Here is a 23,332-nt window from a genome sequence, read left to right as displayed (position 1 = left end):
CAATTTTATTTTTACTTTTTTTTTTTTTTTGCTTTTTCAGAAGTCCACCATGCATGGTAAAATGTCCCTTCATGTTTTTCACATTTCCAGCATTGGCTAGAAGTACATTTATACACCTACAGTATGATAATTTCTCTAGTGTCATATACCAATGGTACATCATTTTATGAAAACTCTCTCTGAGTGAAGTGTTTCTCCATGCTGTTCACAAGGCATGCATTTCTAATTCTGTTAAAAACCAAGTACGACTTAGCAGACTGTGTTAATGGCAATGGTGGATGACAGTATTTTGCAGGATCTGTTCTACTATCTTGCTGTTGCTCTCTGCATTTTGGAAATTTACCAGCTCTGATGAGCTGCATCTGATGAAATGAGCAACAGTTCACGAAAGCTTATGTTTTTAATATAATCAGTCTGAAAAGGTGCTCCCAGACACCTTCTGATTTTTGGTTACCCACTCTTAATTTCCTTTCACTGCAGCTAAAAAATCAGTTTAAAAAGAAAATTCCAGCTGGAACCGAAGTGGCCAACATTCTTGTAGGAGAAGTCTCTTTCCTGGAAAAGCCCTTCATTGCTTTTGTACGGCTGCAAAACTCGGTCCTTCTTGGAAGCTTGACTGAAGTTGCTTTTCCTAGCAGGTAAAAAAAAGGACAGAAAAGGAGGTCAGATGATCTTGGCTAAGGACTTCTAGTGGAACAGCACATTTTGTGCCAATATGCTTGAATGGAGCAATGCTCTACTATTCTCAGCATCAAGCTGCCTTTGGAAATTGACAGAGCTGACAGTCTTCTGATAATACAGCTAGGGGTCTACAGCCTTCTCGTTCACTATATTTAAATATTCAGTTGTGGTGGTTGGGTGTCACCTAAATAAATTACTGTATCAGCCAGATAAAATGAGTCTGGATCAGTGCATCTCTGCTTCCTAGCATTGCATCCTCCAAGTGGCTAGATGTGTTCAGGCAGAAGCTATAGAGGAATGTTTAATTTGGATTCCTGCCTTGTGCAAAGCGTTGGACTTGATTGGATTTTGATAAACTAAATGATCCCTTCCTATTTCTGGCCTTTCTGAAGTGATCTTCTTAATGCATGGAAGCACAAGCTAAGCTTGTGTTCAGATCCCAGATCAGGCAGACAGCGGCTGAGCTCACACAGCACACTATGTTGTATTGTTTAATCTTGTCATATTGAACAAGCCTGAGTTTACACATAATGTAAATAACAAACCACCATTTGTGAACTACAGTGGGTAGATTCAGTAAGGCCAAATAATAGGTGTAATTTCTGAGGAACAAGCCTAGAACTACAGTTATGTAAAGAGGCCAAGTCTTAGGCTCTCAATTGCTCCAGGGCAATTGTGTTTCCCCTTGTGATTGTATGGCACAGCCTAGACAAAGAGACTCCAGAAAGCTTTTCCAGATTAAGAATGGAAGTCCAGGCACCAGGCATCTGAACTCTACTTTCTGAATCTCCATTCCAAGTCTTCTGATGCCTCCCACTTTTGCAGCTATTTAGCTGTGTATAGGATTCTGGTCTCAGTGTCTTGCTTCCACTAACAGAAGAAAATGAACATCAGCTTTATTTATTTCCTACCTTACTTTATTGTACACATAGTAGTGCCAGTGATGACTTCTGTGTGCCTCTTTCTAGATTCCTCTTTATCCTGTTGGGTCCCAGAGCCAGAATGAAGGCCTACCATGAAATTGGCAGAGCAGTGGCAACTCTCTTAACAGATGAGGTAAGTTTGATTGCCGCTGAACTGCTTTTGCCATATTAGGATAAAGTAGGATGGCATTAATGCCTAGAGGGGAAGACAGCAATTCTTCAATACGTCCAAGATCAAGTTTCTAGTTGCCAAAAAAGGAGTAGACTAAATCTGGCCATAAAAGGCTTGGCTTTAACTAATTCATTCTTTCAAATTCTGTTCATACTTCCTTATATTTCCAGATTTTCATTCAAACTGCAGTATGAACAGAATCTAATTCTTCCGCTTCTTTCTCCACTGGAGGCAGAATAATATAATTTAGTAAATCACAAATAGTCCTCCCTTTTGTTTCCACTATAAGAAAAAAATAAATTCTAGAAGCAGCAAAAAGCAGCAAGTGTCTGTTTAATAGGGGAATGTAACAAACACAAGATCTGGCTTGAAACCTGATTCAGAAAATTGTCCAATTTACCTTTGACTGACTAGGAAGCTAATGAAATTTGAGTTAAAGGTTGAATCTAAATCTCCTTTCAGAAATCTGAAAATCTGAGGTCTAAATCTCCTTTCAGAAATCTTTATGACTCCCACTCTGTTATTCAATATCAAAAAATAAAAGGCTTTATATGGAAAATACATTTGCAGGAAATGCATTAAATTTATAAATTAGTATCCTTTTTTAGGGCCCCTGAATATTTTAAAAATAAAAGATTTGAGTTCAATTGCTTCATTTTTCAATGTTTATATACATCTGAATCCACAGACTCTGGGTTATATACAAGAGTTCTTTAATAGTGAGATGGAACAGTCTTTCATTGGGACACAGATTGGTTCTGAACTTAGGGGCCTCCCATTAAAGGGTTGAACTAGAATATCTAGGATGGAAGATACTTCCCTCTGAAGAGTCCCAGTAAGGATGGAACAGGTCATGTAGTGTCTCCTAGTGGTCAGCAGCTAATATTACATCTAAAGCTATATAAGCCTCCTTTTAGAAGAAGGCAGTCTTGAGGCCTTTGGCACAAGGCCCAGTCCAATAGGATCAAAACTCTCTAGTATGAAAGCATATAGAAAAAAAAGAAAGCGTACTGGTATAGCTCCTATAAGTTAGAAATGATATAGAATTTAGAAAAATGAAGCATGGGATTGGAACTGATTTCTTAACAAATACTTATATAGTAGCAAGTATAAAGAAACTCATATACTCAGACTGAATCAGAAATGAAGAACTTAACTCAAGTTGGAGGTCTAACTGTCCAGCAGTTATATAGCCAAATATCAACGTTACTCAAGAATAGATAGTATTTTAATCTCATTTAAATTGTGTTTGCATATTAGCAAATATACAACTGAAATAACAATCCGTTATGCTTTAGTGCTGTTAGGTATTTATAATCCATTGCCTTCATCATCCTTCAGTTTAAAATGGAGATTAAATATTTTGTTCCTCAAGTAAACTATTAAGCAGAAGCAAAATTTTGTGTTATATAAAACACCATGAAAATTGTTATTAAAGGACATTTTAGAAGTTTGGCTAGTTGCATTTTAAAAAGTAGCAAAATTTAAAATATTAAATAGTAGAAGATTTTTTTAAAATGCAGAATACTTGCAATACTGATAGGGAATAGTTAATATAAACCATAAGGAGTTGTTAGCACTGAAGACATTAAAAGTGAGAATTAGAGATATTTAATCTTCTTAAAATGTAGTTATTATGAATTTGGAAATTATTCTTCAAAATTATTCGTTTTTGTGATTAGCAAGATAGAAACCTCAAAAATAGAAACCTAGTATAAAAACCAGGCCCCACTGAGCAAAGGAAAAGATACATAGAATGTTTTTTATAGAATAGTCTTCTTCTATTTTTGTGTCCATAACCATGTGATATTAAAATCATTCATTATTTATTTTTATTTGGCTTATAAGTCATTCCAATGGCTAATGGCTCTGAGCAGCATATATCCCAACATGTGTAAATCAGGTTAAAACATAAATGTATAAAATCAAAATCCAAACATATGTCAACATAAATAAATAGCAAGAGCATCACTTCATGTCCAATACAAGAAGGAACAACATTGCAATAACACAACCCACAAGACCTGCAGAACCCAATCTTCTTGGATGGGCATATACCACAGGGAGCAGCCCAGGGCTTCTCAACCAGGGTTCCATGGGACCCTCGAGTTCCATGAGAGGTCACTAGGGGTTCCCTGGGAGATCACGATTTATTTAAAAAATTATTTCAAATTCAGGCAACTTCACATTAAAGAGGTAAGTTTCATTCTTTATTTTTAGTTCAAAACACTGTTAATGCATATATACAGGCCTTCACACGAAACGAGTATCATAATTTTGTAACTTCTGGCCTATATTTGAGCCTGAATGTGCAGGGGTTCCCCGAGGCCTGAAAAATATTTCAAGGGCTCCTCCAGGGTCAAAAGGTTGAAAAAGGCTGGAATAGGCACTCCTGCAGATACCAAGGTCCTGAACCACAAAGGACTTTAACACTGACTACCAGCACCTTGAATTGCACCCAGAAGCCAACCTGCAACCAATGCAGCTCTTGAAGTAGCAATGTCAGATGAGCATATGACTCAAGCCACTGCGTTCTGGATCAGCTGCAGTTTCCAATTGCTCTTCAAGGGTAGCCCCGTTAGAATGTGTTGCAATAATCCAGGCAAAGTCGGTTGCTTACACAACCAGTCTAACTAGCAAGAACCTTGTCATCCAATGTCGTTCACAGCTGCTCTGTCCTGTTTCACCTGCTGTTTTCATATTTGGGCAAACCAGATTCCTTTTGCAATAACTTAAATGGGTTAAAAACTTGATTGGCAATGTATAACCCTAACTTCCCATGACTTCCACAAAAGAAAGAAAAAATTACCTATTATTTTTAGGCTCAAATTATCCTATAGTATAAAATTGTCATGTGTAGAAGAGTCAAAATTATACTTCCATCTTAGCGTCTTCCATATATGACTTGCAGCTTTTAATACAGTAAAATACAATAGAGTTATAATAAAAATATATCTAAGCCCATGTCATGATATCAAAAGGAAACTTAATAACTTTCTAATTGGAGCTATAGTGTTTTTTTTAACTTAAGCACTTAAGTTTAATTAAAGAAATTAAAATAAAAATGTGTATCTAGTGATAAAAGTAAAAGTCATGAAAGTAGCAGGTAAAAGCTCCCATTACCACAACTGCAATTTAGATAAGAAAATCCAGGGATCTTTCCCTATAAACTCAGTGACATTTAACTGCTTGTATTGATTTCCTTCTGAGATTAAAAAAAAGATGAATTTATTGTCCTAAGTTTCATTGGGATAATTATTCCCTAATATTTAAAATAATTCAGACAACAATTTAAACCCCAATTATTTCAAAAGTTCATAGATACATCAAAGCATATAGGAAATACATGGATCTTACTTCAATTAATTGAATATCAGTGAGACATAATATGTCTTCTCCTTAAGATAGCAATTTATATTTAATTCTAGCTATTCAAAATGTCTTCACTTTCACTGATACAGTTCTGTGAAAAAATATTAATCCCCTTCTGGATTTTTCATACCTTTGCCACTAAATTATTAGACCTTTACGTATTATTATTGTTGTTGTTGTTATTATTATTAGACCTTTATGTGGATCCTACTGACATATAAAGGTAGTCTGAATGAACCAATACACCAGAGTTTGGTTCTTGTTTCTTTTACTGGTGAAAGGGGAGAAAGGCAGGGTTAAGTCAAATGAATGAATGAATGAACAAATGAAGTCCTACCAGTTTTGTTGCTCTGATGCAACAAAGGGCTTCTTCTTCTTCTTAGTGTTTTTCCCGCGCTTTGGCAGGGTCCGCTTGTCGGCATATCTGTCTCCATTTGGCTCGGTCCAAGGCATCTTCAGGGGAGGCGTTCACGCATTCCATGTCCTCCTTAACACGGTCCATCCACCATTTCTTGGGCTTAATTCTCCATCATTTCCATGCATTAAAAGATGGCAATCCTTTTTCCAAGACTTTTCCTCCTAGGTTATGTAAGCAGAGTTCTGGTCTGTTTTGCTAAATCAAGGAAGCCACTTCGCAAAGTTTTATTTTTGTTCCTGTGCATCTTATCCTGCTATTCCTGCTAAAAGGAATATCTAGAACTAATAATATTGGCTTCCAGCTTTTTCAGAGAATTGCTTGGAAAGCAAAAGACACGGAAGATCTCATTGCAGGAATTGATGAGTTTCTGGATGAGCTGACTGTCTTACCACCAGGCAAATGGGATCCGACTATCCGAATTTGTCCCCCCAAAAGTTTGCCCTCACCACAGAAAAGGTATATTTACTGAATAGAAATGCAGATGGAGAGAAAAACGTGTATCACATTTGACAAATCTAAGGAAACCTGATTAAAATCTAGGGGAAAAGTTTTGTATTATTACATGCTTTATCTGGATATAAATCCACGTATTCCCCATTTATAGTACAGCATCTGGTGACTTTCATCTAGAATAGCTTATGTGTTGCTGAGATGTTCCATTTTCCCAGCTCTGTATCTTGTTGCTGAAAAAAATGCTGTTCTTCCACCTGTCGGTATGACCTCTGCAATCCTGGCTGGTTGAAGTTGAGAAAATGTCGCAGGTTCAGTTTCCCAAAGAATATCCTTGTGTCACTCACTAATATGCACCTTAACCATATGAGAAATCTGTTTTCTCATACAGTTTATTTCTTAAAAACAAGATCATATGAGGAAGCATGTGGCTGTGCTGTTTTGTTTTGCTTTGAATTGGGGTACAGTGTGATAAGACAGTAGTAAAATTCGCTACAGCATGCTGCCACCATTTCAGAAAACATGTGAGTCCCACATTAGCTCTTTCTCTGAATATTGTGTTTTGAGGCAAATAAGATTCAGGAGTATATGTTGCTTACATACTGATACAAACTGTTGCGCTGGAAGTAACAGAAGTAGCTGGAGTCTGGTTGTGAAAACCAGAATATGATATTTAGCTCAGAATCAACCACCATCGCTGCGATATGGCTTGTGTGTACACAAGAATGGCTGTATTGCCGACTATGCCTTGTTACATCCTCAGGATCTCCATGCACTTCCGTGACTGGAGTCCTCACGCTAATGGAAACAGATCGGCTGTGGATGATCGACATGCTCATGGGCACCAGCCCATCAATGAAGAGCTGATGAAGACCGGAAGGTGAAACTCACAGAGGTTTGGCTGGGGAAATTACACCATGGAGGGCTTTCTCTCCACTGTACAGCTGCTTGGGAGAATTGTGCTGCCCTGAAAACAGAGTCAGGTTGAATTCTCTTCTATCCTTTTCCCAAGGGTACAAGTTTAAAAAGAAATATAAGTTTTCCAATATGTATATGTATATATGTAGTATATATGTATATATATGTGTGTGTGTGCGCGCGCGCGCGCGCTCACGTGCGTGTGTGTGGGTGTCAAATTTAAAAAACCAAATTTAAAACGTCTTATTTTTCTTGCAGGCTATTTGGAGGGTTATTAAAGGATATCCAGCGAAAAGCCCCTTGGTACTACAGCGACTTCTCTGATGGCCTCAGCCTCCAGTGCTTTTCAGCCATCCTCTATATCTACCTGGCTACAGTCACCAATGCAATCACTTTTGGAGGGATGCTGGGAGATGCTACAGATAACATGCAGGTCTGTGCAAGAATCTGGTAGCCTACGGTCCCTTTGTAGCTGCCACTGTTTTATCTTACCACGTCATTCTACATTTCTTTAGTCTTTTGTACATTCATACTGATGGCAGTAGGCAAATGGTTTCAGACTGCTATGTGGTTATGCAGTTTGGCTGAATTGTATCCATCATTTGAGAGCTGGTATGCAGCTGATGTTCAACCAAGCAAAGCCATGTGCTTCCTCATATGATCTAGGGTGTCCTGGAAAGCTTCCTGGGTACTGCTTTCGCTGGCGCACTTTTCTGCCTGTTTGCTGGGCAGCCTCTCACCATCCTGAGTAGCACTGGGCCTGTCCTTGTCTTTGAGCGTCTTCTGTTCTCCTTCAGCAAGTAAGTAGAACTTCATATTGGTATGCATGTTGGGAGCAAGCCTTCATGCATTGTTCTTCCTTGAGCCTTATCAAGGTGATTGGGGATCACACAAGATTTGCAGTGCTTGTGCCTGTTGAATACCTAATACTCATGCTTGCAGTTTGGATCTGCCATTCTGACTTCTTACCTCAGACTTGAACACTGCTGCTTGTTGGTAATTTAGAACAAAACACAGTTGCAGTATGGGAAAGTCAAAATATATTTAATATCTCACACAACTTTTGTAGGAATGATTTTATATATGTCCAGGTCAACTTGCTTTGATAAATCTTACTGAAGTATGTCCAACCAGGCTGTTGTGCAAGGGTGTTAGGACACAGGGTGGAACATCCACAAAGCTGGTTCAGCCAACCAGCTCATAATAAGAACATCAGCCAAGCTTCTCTTTCCAACAGGATCCAACAGTAAATTAATTCTGAACTATTCAAGTGCAAAGAGGATACCAAATATGACAGCAAAGTCTTGCTTATCCTTCAAGTTTATTCTTCCCTTAAACAGTACCTTCCCATTATGGTAGGCTATAATTCCCATCATGCCTACACAGCAAGGCCAAGTACATACTAGCTGGGCATGATAAGAGCTGCATTCTTGCACTTGTGAAGGATATGGTGTAGGAAAGGCTGCTTTTGTTCAAACATTTCCAGTATATTCCGATAGTGTATTTGGTGTATTCTGATAGTGTAACTAAGGAGAATCACTAACTCCTGAGCCCAGCATTGAAGAAAGAGTCTCCATTCTTCCCTAATGGAGGCATTCCACTGTCCTCAGTTTATTCCCTGAAATTATTTGATGATTGGTATGAAAAGCTGATACTGGCACTTCATCTTACCCTCTTTTGGTAACTGCCCAAACAAGTGAGTCAAGCTGCAAGGGAGTAAAAGTCAGTTATTAACGGGGATTCATTATTGGTGATTGAATGTTGATCTCTTCTTAGGTCAGAGGGAGCAACTCTAAGGGAAACTCCCCAGTTTAACTTGAGATTTTGGGGCTAGTTATGCTAAAAGTGGATTAACTGCCTGGCTACTAAAAGCTCAAGCTTCCTGTTAGAAAACTAACCTGTTTAGAGATATTATTTTGGCTCCTCCCTCCTCTCAGAGACCACAGCTTGGATTATTTAGAATTCCGCCTCTGGATTGGCTTATGGGTGGCCTTCTTTGGCCTTATACTGGTGGCTACTGAAGCTAGTTACTTGGTGCAGTATTTCACACGCTTCACTGAGGAAGGCTTCTGTGCCCTCATCAGCTTCATTTTCATCTATGATGCTGTCAAGAAGATGCTGTCCCTGGTGGAACATTACCCAGTCAATTGGGATTATAAAATCAATAACATCACCTTGTATAGCTGTACCTGCAGTCTGACCGAGACAGGTAAGATGAGCAACCAGTGATCTTGTGATAAGAGGGTTGGGTAGTGGTAGTGATCTTTGAATGACTTGCCACTCTTGACAGATACACGGTAAAATAAATGTTAACATATTTATAACTTAACTATAACTCCAAGACAATTATCAACATAAAATAAAAAGAGTACAATATAAAAAAACAACAACTGAGAAGCAATTCAAATTCAATCCAGTTCAAATTCAAATTAAGCTGAATTCAAACCAAGTTGAATTCAAAGATACCACCAGTTCTTGGAGCAACATAGCATGACCATGCATTACAAATCTTAATAACTAAAAAACATTTACAACTAGGTATTGAAAATGTAATGTGGGTATTTGTCAAATATAGCTGGGAAATCATTCCCCCCCCCCTCAATTTTGATGCAGTCAGTAAGGCCCTGTTTCAGATAGTTACCCAACATACTTCTGTGTAGGGCTGCAATGGTTTATTTTCATGTTTTCTCTGTCTTGCACTTGTCCCTGCTAGTAGATCAAGGCAGCCTAAACCAGTCCTGACACTTGCCAACTGGAAGTGCTAAAAGGGCTCTCCCATACCTCAAAGAAAAGCTCTGATTGGCCTAAGCAGCCTAATTGGACTTGAAATCAGCCACACAGAAAAGCAGGTACCTGCACAGTTTGATCCAGTTCTGTCCAAATATACAGTATTAGTCTCCTGCATTTAGAGATGCCTAGCTTTGTAAGCAAAGATTCCTCTGTTTTACAACTGTCAGTCATTTTCTTTTTGGAAATCCAGTATTTCCTGGATGTTGTGGGTGGAGGCTGGAGAATACAGTCTGCAGACATAGATGTATTGCAGTATCATTCCCATCTTCTCTGAGCCAGCCTGTGCTTCTCTAATATTGCTACTGTTCTGATTTGTCTTGAATTGTTCTTTGATTAAATTATTGTTTAAATCTTTAAACAACAATGTCCACCTAACAGCTGGCCATGCTGCAGACCTATCTTTAGTGTTTTTGCAAGAAACAATATACATTCATGTTATGTTACCAACCTGTTTGTGAATGCATATTTAGGATTCAGCAAAACAGACATCTGAAAATTGTGTTAAGTTCTTGATTTTCTTACCCTCTCCAGCCGTTACGTTACAGCAGATCAGAATGAACTTCTGATATCTTGGATGACTGTTTCTTGCAGGCAACTCCTCTGTCCTGAATCAGACTCTGTTCCTGGACCTCAGCAATTTTGGAGAGGTAACAAATAAAATTATTGTCATTGACTAATACAGTAGCTGTGAATAAAAGGCGAGGCAACCATATCTGAATTGCAAAAGGCCAGGCAACAACTAGATGGCAGCAAAGGAATAAACAAGACTAATTCTTGGCTGCTATCCTGAGGTCCTCCATAATTTTGCAGCCCAGGTATGGTAACCCAGGAAAAGAATGGAAACTGAGATATAAAGTGCACAGTATGTTATGATTAACATGTTTGCATAAATGTTGACAGGATCAAAATTCTGTACCTCTTGGAGAACTTCAATCCTTTTTCATTTTATAACTGGGATGCTTTGCCCTTTTGCTTTTTTTCCTGCTGAAGACTTCTCCACCATCACTTCTGCTGCTTTAGTATCATTTGAGAAAGTCACAGCCTCACAAATGTCAGAAGACTATTGTACCAGGAATGTTAGAAGCCGAAAGAGCGCACACAGATTTTTTCTAAAACTGTATCTTGTTAAAGGTGAAATTCCCAGATTATCAATGAGGGGAGGTTCTCGGCATATGCTGAGACTGTCATGCAGAATTTGAGAAAGAAAAGATTCAGTGTTTACCTATGATTGTAGCCTTAATTCTCTTTTTTCTAAGCTCCTACTTCCTGTAGTGAAGGAGCAGAGTATGTGTCCTTGTGTCTTCTCTGACCTAGTGCTTTCCATCCAGTTTGCCAGGAAGTGGGGGAATCTAGGCGTTAGACTGCACCTGGCACCAAATTTCTCTAGAAGAAACAGTAGGGAAGGGAGGACAGGAAGGCTGCTGCCCATATTTCCTCCTTGGGCTCATCTTCTGATGGATGTATTATATTTATCTGCTGCCAGATTCAGAAAACAGTTCCTGGTGGTTTACATGTGAAACACATAAGGTAAAGGTAAAGGTTTCCCTTGACGTAAAGTCCAGTCGTGTCCGACTCTAGGGGGCGGTGCTCATCTCCGTTTCTAAGCCTTGGAGCCGGCGTTGTCATAGACACTTCCGGGTCATGTGGCCAGCATGACGACTCGGAACGCCGTTACCTTCCCGCCGAAGCGGTACCTATTGATCTACTCACATTTGCATGTTTTCGAACTGCTAGGTGAGCAGGAGCTGGGACGAGCAACGGGATCTCACCCCGCCGCGCGGTTTCGAACCGCCGACCTTCCGATCGACAGCTCAGCGGTTTAACCCGCAGCGCCACCGCGTCCCTACTGTGAAACACATAAACACATAATAAAACCCTAAAAACCAATCTTAAAAATTGGCCGTAATATAATAGCGTGTATATTATGTAGGTTAGGCAGGTATGTACTACAATTTATCTGAACATGGGAAACATTTTTTTAATGTGCTAGATTAAAAACAGGAAAAGCAATAATCCAGTACAGAACTCTAAAACTAACATACTAAAAACTGTTAAATACCTTAAAACTATAAATCAGTTATGACACAGGACAAAATACCAAACAACATTCCCATAGTAAATGGGGATTGCAACATATTAACCTGGGCACAACCAAGGTTCCCTCTTCCATTTTAGCTAATAATATAATTTTCTCTCATATTCAGCAACTGCTTGACCCACTCTGATGCCTTGCAGACTGGTTGGATTACAGTTCCCAGAGTTCCCACTTGCCTAGGCCACTGCAAAAACGACCTAAATGTTTCCTTAAGGGGGGGGTGCATACTCATTACCTTGACAAACAGGGCTGTTCCTCTGAGGCAGAATCCTTTCTTCTCCACAGCAACCAGATTTGGAATCTGGGAACCAGTCCCTCCTGACCAAGGATCAGTGTGTGCAACTAGGGGGCCACCTGGCGGGCAACAGTTGCAGCTACGTGCCTGACATTGCTTTCATGTCCTTCATTCTGTTTCTGGGAACACTGTTCTGTTCTATGGCCCTGAAAAATTTTAAATCAACTCGCTATTTCCCCACAGCTGTAAGTATCCATTACATTACAATCCATTACAACAGCCGTTGATGTGAATCTATGAAATACAGTAATATTTCCTTCTCATTAATTAGCTTGGGTACCTACTCAGTCTTCCTGTAATGGCTGCCCCCAACATGTATTCAATTATTATTCAAATTATCCTACAGTATGATGAGAGCTATGGTTGAACATATTGTGAAAATACCAAGATAGTGGTGGTCTAGGTAAAGGTAAAGGTTTCCCTTGACATTAAGTCCAGTCATGTCCGGCTCTAGGGGGCAGTGCTCATCTCCATTTCAAAGCCGAAGAGCCAGCATTTGTCCGTAGACACTTCCGTGGTCATGTGGCCGGCATGACTAAATGGAACTCCATTACCTGCCTGCCGAAGTGGTACCTATTAATCTACTCACATTTGCATGTTTTCCAACTGCTAGGTTGGCAGGAGCTGGGACTAGCAACGGGAGCTAACCCCATCACGTGGATTTGAACTGCCGACCTTCCAATCGGCAAGCTCAGCAGCGCAGCGGTTTAACCCGCAGCGCCACGGCAGCCCTTTTGAGTGATGGTCTACTTGCAGAGTAAAAAAAAGTAGAAACTTACAGGACATGGGAAAGAGATAGAAAATGGACAAAGAGGAAGAGATCCTGGGCATGCCTCCTTCTTGCTGAAGCTTCCATTCACATTCCCTCTGTCTTTACCTCTCACAGCCCCCTTCCCATCTCACCAGTTTTCTTCTCCACTTTAATTTTCTTTTCTTACTTCTATTGCTTCTCCCTTTGGGCAGAAAGAGGACTGCAAAGAAAAAAAATTGTGTGTTCTGAGTGAGTGGAGTGAAAACTATGAATAGCTGCTGATTGCTGAGAAGTGTGTTCTGAGAGCTGTTTGATTATCCATTGTGGGTGATTGTGATTGCCTCCTACTGGGCAAGCAGGGATTTCTTCAGAGACTATAGAAGATACATAAGGCAGCCAGTTTCCAGGAGCAAGCTCATTAAATTGGCAGACGGCGATCTGGCAGGTATTTGGTGGTACAGATTGGTTCCTAGTAAATATTTCCAGAAGAATATACTGTAGATTTAGAATGAAATATAGAATAGAATATGAAGTTGATTCTGCAAACATGACCTGTAATGCTGATGCTGTATTTGTTTTCTTGCTTGAAAATAAAGGGTAGGAGGAGGCAAGTACAAACTCCTGGCAGTATTTGAGGAGATACTTGAGGATCAAAAAAGGAGGCACTACAGCAGGAATTGCCATAGGAAGCAATTTTCTACAAAGAAATAAAATCGATAAAATCAAGTAAAGAGCTAACTCAATGGATATGAATTTACTAAAGAGTATATCTCAGTCCTGAAAATATATGATAGTTGTATGTTTAGTGTGAAGTGCAGAATTATATAAACATATTGATGGAGCTGTTTTTGAACTTTCACACAAATAAGAATCTGGGAATCAAAACCAACGTCAGCATCATCTTCCTCCTCTCATGCATCTTTTCATCCTTCATAGTAAAGCACACAGGAGAAACAAAATATTAGTGATCACAACTGCAAAGAATTCAGACATCAGGGTAGGACTGATATATTATCTACTACTGCTGCAGTAGCCTATTTAAATGCATGTCATCAATTAGAGTGCAGATATACAGCGTGTATGTATGTATGTATGTATGTATGTATATATATATATACACACACACACATATATATATACACACACACATACATACACACATACTTATATATATTCAGGGGAAAAAACCACTGCCTTCAATAAGACTTACTCCCAGGTTTGCTGTTTTGGCTCCATAACCCCCCAACCACACCTTCTTCTGAAGCCATTCATTCTTTGTCACATACAATATATATTCACATCATGATTTGTAGAAAGGAGGAAAGATGTCTTGCATTGGGGCTTTTTAATATAAACTACTTTATTCCTGCATCATTTTTTTAAGTCCAGCAGTTATTTGAGATGAACTGTAAATCTGTATATTTGTTTTGCAAATCTTATGCCTCTTTTTTTTCATTTCACTTCTTAGGTAAGGAAGCTAGTGGGTGATTTCTCCATCATTCTGGCTATCCTCATCTTCTGTGGAATTGATGCTGCTCTTGGCTTAGAGACACCCAAGCTTATTGTGCCAAGCACATTCCAGGTAAGATTAGTCGATATGAGACAAAAGAGCTCTTGGCCTAGCCTTAGAATAGCTTCCTCCAAGCTGAACTCAACTCCTGATGACTTCATAGGCCCCTCCATAGGCAACATTACAGAAATGGTTTACATTGTCTACTTTTGTCATGCATTTATTGATGTCCCGATTTAACCTACAGCCCAGAGATTTTCTATAGATCTCCCAGATACATATTTCTGTAGAATTATGTGAGCAGAGGGTATTCTGCTGTGATTATATAAAATGTAAACAATGTGCCTGGGTGTTCCACACATGTTCAGTTGTCCATACAGACCCGTTGGCAATGCAGCTCTGCTTAATTAATTGCTTGTGTAGTCCCAGTAAAACAACTCTGTATTAATATTTTATTGGACCCTGGTAGAAAAATGCTACCAATCTAGTACTCATAATCCTGCACACTGTGAACAGTAGAATTAGCTCAGAATTAGAGGGATCTGAAATAGCTCTCTTTCACATGTATAGTCTTTGGATTGATAGAATTTACCGTGACAGCATCTTGCTTTCCTTATGACAGAAGCAGTAATGGAAATCAGGTACTTTTGTACAGACTCTGAGATCCCGGTACAAGCACAAGAACCATAGGTGTGTATCTTAGTGATTATCAGTGGGCTACTTTTGTGTAGTATTGATAGACTCAGTGAAGATGACGGTGTAGGAACATGGAACCAGATGTGAATTGTTAATTTTTATCTTATTTTTTGCTCCTGTATGGTGAAATAACATAAGAATAACCCTGCTGGATCAGGCCAAAGCCTATCTTAGTCCAGCATGTTATGTCTCTCAGGAGTCAGATACCTCTTGATTACTTGCAGCAGTAGGTGGAAAGATACCCCAGTCCCACCACCATACTCCTGCAGCTAGTATTTGGAGGCAAGCTGCCCCAACAGAGAAGTAAAACTGAGTTTCAAAAACTAGCAGCCCTTCAATAGACCTGTTCCCCTGAACTTATTCAGTCCCCTTTAAAGCCTACTACTTGGTGGCCACCTTTACATCTTGTGGTAATGAATTTCAAAGATAAATTATATGCTATGTGAAGAAGTACTTTCTTTTGCCTGTTTTAAATCTCTAATAGATGGCTAATGTTCTAAGAGAGGGAAAAATAACAACTTATCCCTGCTCACTCTCTCTATGATATGCTTCATTTTATACTGACTTCTTCAGCATATCTGCCTTCAGGCACTTTTTTCCAGGCCAAAGAGGCCCAACATTTCAGCTTTTTCTTGTAGAAAAGGTGTTCAAGCCAAGTGATCACTTTGGTTGTCTTCTTCACCTTCTCCAGGTTTGTATTTTTTCAGGAGTGGTGACCAGAATTGTGCACAGGGATGTAGATGTACCATAGATTTATATAATGCTATTACTATGTTGGAATTTTTATTTTCAATCCATTCTCCAATGATTCATCACATGGAATTAACCTTTTTACAGTTGCTACACATTCAGTGAAGAGCAATCAACTTCTTTATTGAGCTATCCACATGGCCCCAACCTCTTTTTCATGGTTAGTTATTTTAGACTCCAGCAGTGGATTTGTCAACAAGTGTGGATCACTTTGAAAGGGGAAAGGTCCCCTGTGCAAGCACTGAGTCATGTCTGACCCTTTTTGGGGATGGTGCTTTTGCAATGTTTTCTTGGCAGACTATAGAGCGGGGTGGTTTGCCATTGCCTTCCCCAGTCGTCACCTTCCTCAGAAAGCTGGGCGCTCACTTTACCGACCTCGGAAGGATGGAAGGCTGAGTCGACCTGAGCCGGCTACCCGAGACTCCAGCTTCCGCTGGGATCGAACTCGGGTTATGGGGAGAGTTTCGGTTGCAATACTGCTGCCTGCCACTTTGCACCACACGAGGCTTTGTGGATCATTTTACACTTACTTAAATTTAAAAGAACAAAAAGCAAACAGTAGGAATAAATGAACAGTTTCTCAATGAGGGGAGTAAATAAAATAAAAATGAATGGTCCACCAAATGGCCAATGCACTTTGATCACTTTACACTTACTTAAATTGAAGTGCATTGGCCATTTGGTGGATCATTCATTTTTATTTTATTTACTCCCCTCATTGAGAAACTGTTCATTTATTCCTACTGTTTGCTTTTTGTTCTTTTAAACAGTAAAAAGACAGGTCCTCTTATTCCATGACTGCTAAGTTTGCTCAAAAGCCTCTGAGGAAGAACTTGGTCAAAAGCTTTCTGAAAATTCAAGTGTTCTTGTGTGAGGCAGGATTTACCTTTGTGGAATGCATGCTGACTTTCCTTCAGCAAGGATATTCCCTTTATGTGCCTTGTTATTCTTTCTTTATAAGAATTTTATTAAGTTTCAAGCAAAGATAAAAGCTACAGAAAAACAAAAAACTACAAAGAAAAAAAAGAAAAAACTAAAAAAGTATAGAAATGCAAGAGTAAATTTTCAAAATTACAAAAAGAGGTGACTTCTGACTTTTAACAGCAAGAATATACAACAATTTTCCATAATCAATCCCTTACTCTATATTAAACCAAAATCAAATTATTTCTATAAATCATTCCATTGGCACATTATAAAAATCACTAAATACAGTTGCTCCCTCCCCTTACAATAAAAGAATATATACATATACATATACATAAAAACCTCCTAATCAACTTCCCCCCAGATAACATTTATTTAATTATTTCCTTCCTATTGCTACTCTATATATTCTTGTTTACTATAATAAAGATCAAACTAAAAAACATATAAATTGTCTGCCATTATATTTGATAATACAACAATTTAAATAATATTAATCATATTAAACCCAAAACCAAACATTTATTTTTTTATTATACCTTAATAATCTTAATCCAAATTGTTAAAGATAAATGAAATAAGCCAAACCTTTAAAACAATCCAGATAAATATTCTTAAACCCTTATCCCACTTCAAAATAAACCAGAGCATTTACATATCCCCACAATAAGCATAGAGCTTATTATATTTTTATAATATATTAAAATATATTATTATATTTTCTTTAAAAAATCAAACAGCCCAACTGCCCCCCTTAAAAACTCTGACTTCTTTTCAAGAGACCTCCCATACATAATAATCCCTTCTTTTCCATGACTTTCCATCAGAAAATCAATTTCACTTATGGCTTGCAACTCAATCTCTCCCTTTAATTTCTTCAACTTGTCTATCCAATCTTCATCCAGCATTTCAACAGAAGTCCCATCTCACTCTTAGAAGAAACATTTATATCACTGTTAAATTCCTCAGTTTCCTCCACAACATCCCCAACCAGATGACATATTTTAGACCTCATATTTTCCACAATATCCTGAATGCCTTGCATAAAAACCTGACAGGAATCAGAAAGAATCTGTTTAAAATCTCAGTGAAAGTCAGAGAAAGTCTGCTTAAACTCCTCCATGTCTCAAGCAGAAGATTATGGCAAAAGTTGAAGATATGAAGGAATTTTAGAATATGTTTACACAAGTGAAAATGAGATAAGAGACAGTTCCCCAGGGAAAGTAGAAGCAGAAAACTGAAAGTTCAAAACAGCCAATTCAATATGCAGGAAAATGCTAATATCTTCAAATTTAGTACAAAAATAATAACAGGGAGACAATTATTTACTCTCAATCCTCCTTAATATTTGGATGGAAAGCGAAGTCCAAAACTTAAAAAGAATTTTAAAAATTAATCCCAAAAATAACGATAAGCAGCAAGAGAACCTGCTTCTCCTTGCTGTAGAAAGCCTCTCTTAGGGTACGCATACTTAAAAGAAATATAAATTGGGTGATTTAGAAATGGGGTGGCCGGTCTTAGTGTCCCTTTAAGGCTATAGCGTGGCTTGGAAATAGTGATGTCCCAGCCTCCTGGTTAGTTCTTAACAATCGAAGCAAATATTTGTAGCTCAGGGTTGAACTGTGGAGTCCTTGGTGCTCTCTGAATCTTGTTGTTTTCTTGCAGATGTTTCATTGCCAGACTAGGCAACATCTTCAACCTAGTCTGGCAATGAAACGTCTGCAAGAAAACAACAAGGTTCAGAGAGCACCAAGGACTCCATAGCTCTTAACAGTCGAGCGTGAATGCTGTTTGCGATCTTCTGGCTGCAAGCAGCTGTCCGGAGGACAGATGGGGTGATTCCAGGTGTTTTCCTTATCCAGAAAAACACTCCTGGGCTTCAGGAAAAACCTGCCTGAGCCCAAAAAAACTGCCGCGTTGTCAGTTCTGCCTGCAGGCACAGCTGTTCAGTCCATCATGTCCTCACTGGAAGTTCCATGTGCCTTGTTATTTTTGATTATAATTTCTACCCATTTAACTAGAACAGACAGTAGCTGATTGGTCTCCAATTTCCTATTTCTCCCCTGGGTTCCTTTTTAAAACTGATGGCACATTGACTACATTCTGCAACTACATTCTCTGGCACTGAGCCTGCTTTGAGTGCCAACTTATTTCTTGCTGGGTCAGCAATTTCACATTTGTGTTCTTTAGGAATCCTAGAGTGGAAACTTAACAGGACCAGGTGACTTGTTAGAGTGTAGTTTCTCAAGATATCATAGAGTAGGATTTATCAGGCTGTGTTCTGTGGAATCCTAGGGTTCTGTGAGAACTTGATGAGGTTCATGAGAGACAGATGTAAAAAAAAAAGTTAACTTGAACACAGCCATTTTCTACCACTAGAGCTTTACCTCTTAATCAGTGGTTCCAGAAAATTTCTTTTTAACTAACAGACTCTACAGCCTGATAATGTTTGCAAGCCCCTGTCCTAATATACCCTCCTTTGGAATCTTAAGTTGCATTAGTTATTCAATTCCCCTCCATGAGAAACTCAGTTCAGACTCAGGCACCTGTCTTACATCTTCTGCAGCAAAGACAGGTGCAAAGAAGGGATGCTTTGGGTGAGGGGGTTGTCATTTCTGCACTCGAAGTGTATTGACTCTATTACATAATAGGCAGGGTGGGATTTTGGGCCTATTTTCTCTGTTGCTTCATGTGTTGCATTGAGGGGTGATTATTCCTAAAACCCTTATCCATGTCCCAAGGTTTTACTGCTGAATTTTAGCTCTCTGATCTTGGAGTGTGGCTGTTACATACAGTATATTGTAGTTACTAGTTAGGGAAATGGTATGAGGATTATGCTTATTCTGTTCTTTAGTTAGGAGTTAAACTGATGCTATCTATTCTCTGTCTTTCAAATACACTGAGAGAAGTAATAATATGTTGCATTCTTTTTAACATAAACATCCCAAAGGGCATCCTTGCAAGTAGTAGCACGAACAACAGGCAGCCTTTGCTGTCAACTAGCAATACGACACTTACTCGAAAGGAGATCAAGGCACCACAGTGGTGGGTGCAACAGTGGGAAGGCAAGGCAAGTGGCCCAAGGCTATTAGTAGAAAATGGCTTTGGATAAGTAGCCATTCAGCACAGTGAAGGGTGCTGGCTTCCAGCATTTACTCCATGCTTGCCCCCTTATACTTCACCTTTAGCAGGCAGGTGATTCTGTTATAGGAACTTATAGGCAGTCTCAGAGAATAGATAGTGAAGGCCTCAGTAAACAAGGTAGCAACACAAGTAATTGTTTTATAACTATTTTGTTAGAGCATATTCTCCAAGCACACACACAGACACATCCATTCACATGCACACAATATACCTACCAAAAAGGAAGAAAGGGGGAGAGAGAGAGAGAGAGAGACCTTCTCTTCTACTAGCCACATGGATAAAAGAGAATTGGGAGATTCCAAGAGCGCCTTATGGGAGAATCTCAACATTTCAACACCATGTTATGGTGTCATGCTATCTGTGCTGATTGTTACAAGTGTTAGATTTCAAACTTTGTTCTGGCCTCATACCTTTCCTTCTTATTTTGATGTATCAGTTCCTATTTATTGGGTTAGGGTTAGGCTTGTATGCCACTTCAATCATAGTTGACTTTAAACTACTGTTTCAGTAGCCAAGATGATCTAACAATTGTCATGATTGGCATTACTAGAGGTATATGCTGCATTTAACACTTTGGACCACCAAATATTCCTGTCACGATTAAGCTTCTTTGGTATTGCTGATATTTCAGTAGTTTCAAACTTATCTATTGTTCCAGATGATTTCATTTTCTGATCTTTCCCATTATCAGTGGGAGTTCTTCAGGGATCAGGGTTGGGTCTCTTATTTTCTTTATACATCCTTCCACTTGGTTCCCTGATTTCATCTTCCCAATTCATTTATCACATCTACACTGAAGGCTTTCCAATTTATTTGGACCTGCTCTGGGTGATACAATGTGGGCACATTTCCTAACTATCTAGGTAGGATTTTTGGCTGGATGTGTTCCCACTGTCTTAAACTCAACATGAACAAGACAGAGATTATTGTATTCCATCCTGATCATCTTATCCATCTGCTTCCTGTTTTTTCCTTTGGTTTTCAAGGCTGCCAGTTGGGAGTCTCCTCAGTTGGGAGTCCAAATTGATGACAAATTGTCTTTAAAACATTTCACTGAAAAAACTACTAAAATCTGTAATTTCTATTTAATGAACATTTGCAGAAGTTATCATTTCTTTAGTCGCAGATGGCTAAGCAATTTTCATGCCATGGTTGTGTCACATTTGGATTATTGTAGCACCCTGTTAGCCCCATTACCCAAGACCTCCCTCTGCCTTTTGGATCATAAGCAGAATGCTGCTGTTCATGCTACTGGATTTGGACATTCCTTATTTTACCCCTACCTCTTATTATTGCCAACCATTACATTGGCTTTCATGTAAGATACCATAAAAATTGCTGGCAATGACCCATTATGCCCTATGTAAGGGCACACCCAGCTATTTGAAATATCTGTTGGTAGCTGTGTATTTAATCTGATTACCAAGGCAGGATCAACTGGTTCTCCCGCATCCTGGAATAGCCATGGTTGAGAGCCTTTTCTCACCTGGCTCTCTTTGGAACCAGCTCCCATCAGAAATATGCTCAGAGTCAGATCTCTTAAAGCTGAAAACATTACTAATTTTTTTCTTGTCCCACTCTGATTTTTTTAACCTATAAAAACATGATGTTGACATTATTGTACTTTTTTTTTAATTCGTTCAATCGTGTCCAATTCTCGGAGACTGCCTGGACAAGTCCCTGCAGTTTTCTTGGCAAGGTTTTTCAGAAGTGGTTTGCCATTGCCTCCTTCCTAGGGCTGAGGGAGAGTGATGGGCTCAAGGTTGCCCAGCTGGCTTTGTATGCCTAAAGTGGGACTAGAACTCCCAGTCTCCCAGTTTCTAGCCTGATGCCTTCACCAATATACCAAACTGGCTCTATTGTAAATTATGGGCCTTTTAGTCTTGAGGCTCCTTATTTATATTGCAATTTTATAATTGACTGTAATATATTACAATATATGACACATGTCACCATTTTTGTGTCATTGTATTTTGTTACAGATGGATAGAACCTTGATACCTGGTGGATAACCTCTTGCCTCCTAGCCCAGTAAGATTTGAGAGAAATACTCTCTTATCAGTGCCACTTTTGCCAGGAATTCATGATACTGTTGTGATGTCCTTGATCAATGCTATTTGCTCTTTCGATCCAGAACAAGGACATCGTATTTCTGCCAAATCATGCACATATATTTTTCAACCAAGATATGCATTATTTTCCAATACTGAATTTCCCAAGAATCTTTTCTTGTACAACTGATTGAAGTAGTTGAAATTTCTCATTATGTATCTTGTGTCCTAAATATTTCAATTATCTTTTCTAAGTGATATTCACAATTTCCCTATCTTCGCCCATTGTTTGGAGGATTGTATTATTTTGTAACCTTCAACCCACAGTATTTTAATAAATGTTCTATAAACGCACATTTCAAAGACTTCTATTCTCCTAATTATCATTTGGGTCATTGTTCATGCTTCTCTACTCCATACAATGGAATTAGTGAAATGCAACAATTCATCAACAGAGTTCAAATCTTAAGTCTTCAGACAGCAAACTAGTTTACTTATTTTGCAAAAAGCTAATCTTGCTTGTTCAGTTTTGCTCCTTATTTCCATGTTATGATTCCATCTATCATTCAAACTACAGTCCAAGTATTTATGCCATCTGTACTTGTTTTTCCATTCAGTTCAGGTAGTTGCAAAATTCCAGAGGTTAGCCAGAAGAGATAAGGAATTATTTTTAAACAAGCAATGCACAGAAGTGGAAGAAGACAATAGAATAGGAAGGACAAGAGACCTCTTCCAGAAAATTAGAAACATCGGAGGTAAATTCCAGGCAAAAATGGGTATGATCAAAAACAAAGATGGCAAGGACCTAACAGAAGAAGAAGAGATCAAGAAAAGGTGGCAAGAATACACAGAAGACCTGTATAGGAAGGATAACAATATCGGGGATAGCTTTGACGGTGTGGTCAGTGAGCTAGAGCCAGACATCCTGAAGAGTGAGGTTGAGTGGGCCTTAAGAAGCATTGCTAATAACAAGGCAGTAGGAGACGGCAGCATCCCAGCTGAACTGTTCAAAATCTTGCAAGATGATGCTGTCAAGGTAATGCATGCTATATGCCAGCAAATTTGGAAAACACAAGAATGGCCATCAGACTGGAAAAAATCAACTTATATCCCCATACCAAAAAAGGGAAACACTAAAGAATGTTCAAACTATCGAACAGTGGCACTCATTTCACATGCCAGTACGGTAATGCTCAAGATCCTGCAAGGTAGACTTCAGCAATTCATGGAGCGAGAATTGCCAGATGTACAAGCTGGGTTTAGAAAAGGCAGAGGAACTAGGGACCAAATTGCCAATATCCGCTGGATAATGGAAAAAGCCAGGGAGTTTCAGAAAAACATCTATTTCTGTTTTATTGACTATTCTAAAGCCTTTGACTGTGTGGACCA

At 38.9% G+C, this 23,332-nt stretch overlaps 1 protein-coding gene across 1 annotated transcript in view; it reads left to right on the top strand.

Annotated features, from left to right (window-relative positions):
• The window catches only part of SLC4A9 (solute carrier family 4 member 9), a 45,498-nt gene that overhangs the window by 10,386 nt on the left and 11,780 nt on the right, over positions 1-23,332 (top strand). The window contains exons 5-14 of the mRNA XM_063299924.1: positions 481-638; positions 1,650-1,737; positions 5,868-6,022; positions 6,780-6,896; positions 7,193-7,367; positions 7,601-7,734; positions 8,872-9,143; positions 10,316-10,371; positions 12,105-12,299; positions 14,334-14,447. Coding sequence (XP_063155994.1) covers positions 481-638; positions 1,650-1,737; positions 5,868-6,022; positions 6,780-6,896; positions 7,193-7,367; positions 7,601-7,734; positions 8,872-9,143; positions 10,316-10,371; positions 12,105-12,299; positions 14,334-14,447 — 1,464 coding nt within the window. The remainder of the gene's footprint in view (positions 1-480; positions 639-1,649; positions 1,738-5,867; positions 6,023-6,779; positions 6,897-7,192; positions 7,368-7,600; positions 7,735-8,871; positions 9,144-10,315; positions 10,372-12,104; positions 12,300-14,333; positions 14,448-23,332) is intronic.

Source organism: Candoia aspera, chromosome 3 (assembly GCF_035149785.1).
Source record: "Candoia aspera isolate rCanAsp1 chromosome 3, rCanAsp1.hap2, whole genome shotgun sequence".
Lineage (NCBI taxonomy): Eukaryota > Metazoa > Chordata > Lepidosauria > Squamata > Boidae > Candoia > Candoia aspera.
The sequence above is the reverse complement of the archived record's forward strand: the minus strand, read 5'-3'. Positions and strand labels throughout refer to the sequence as shown.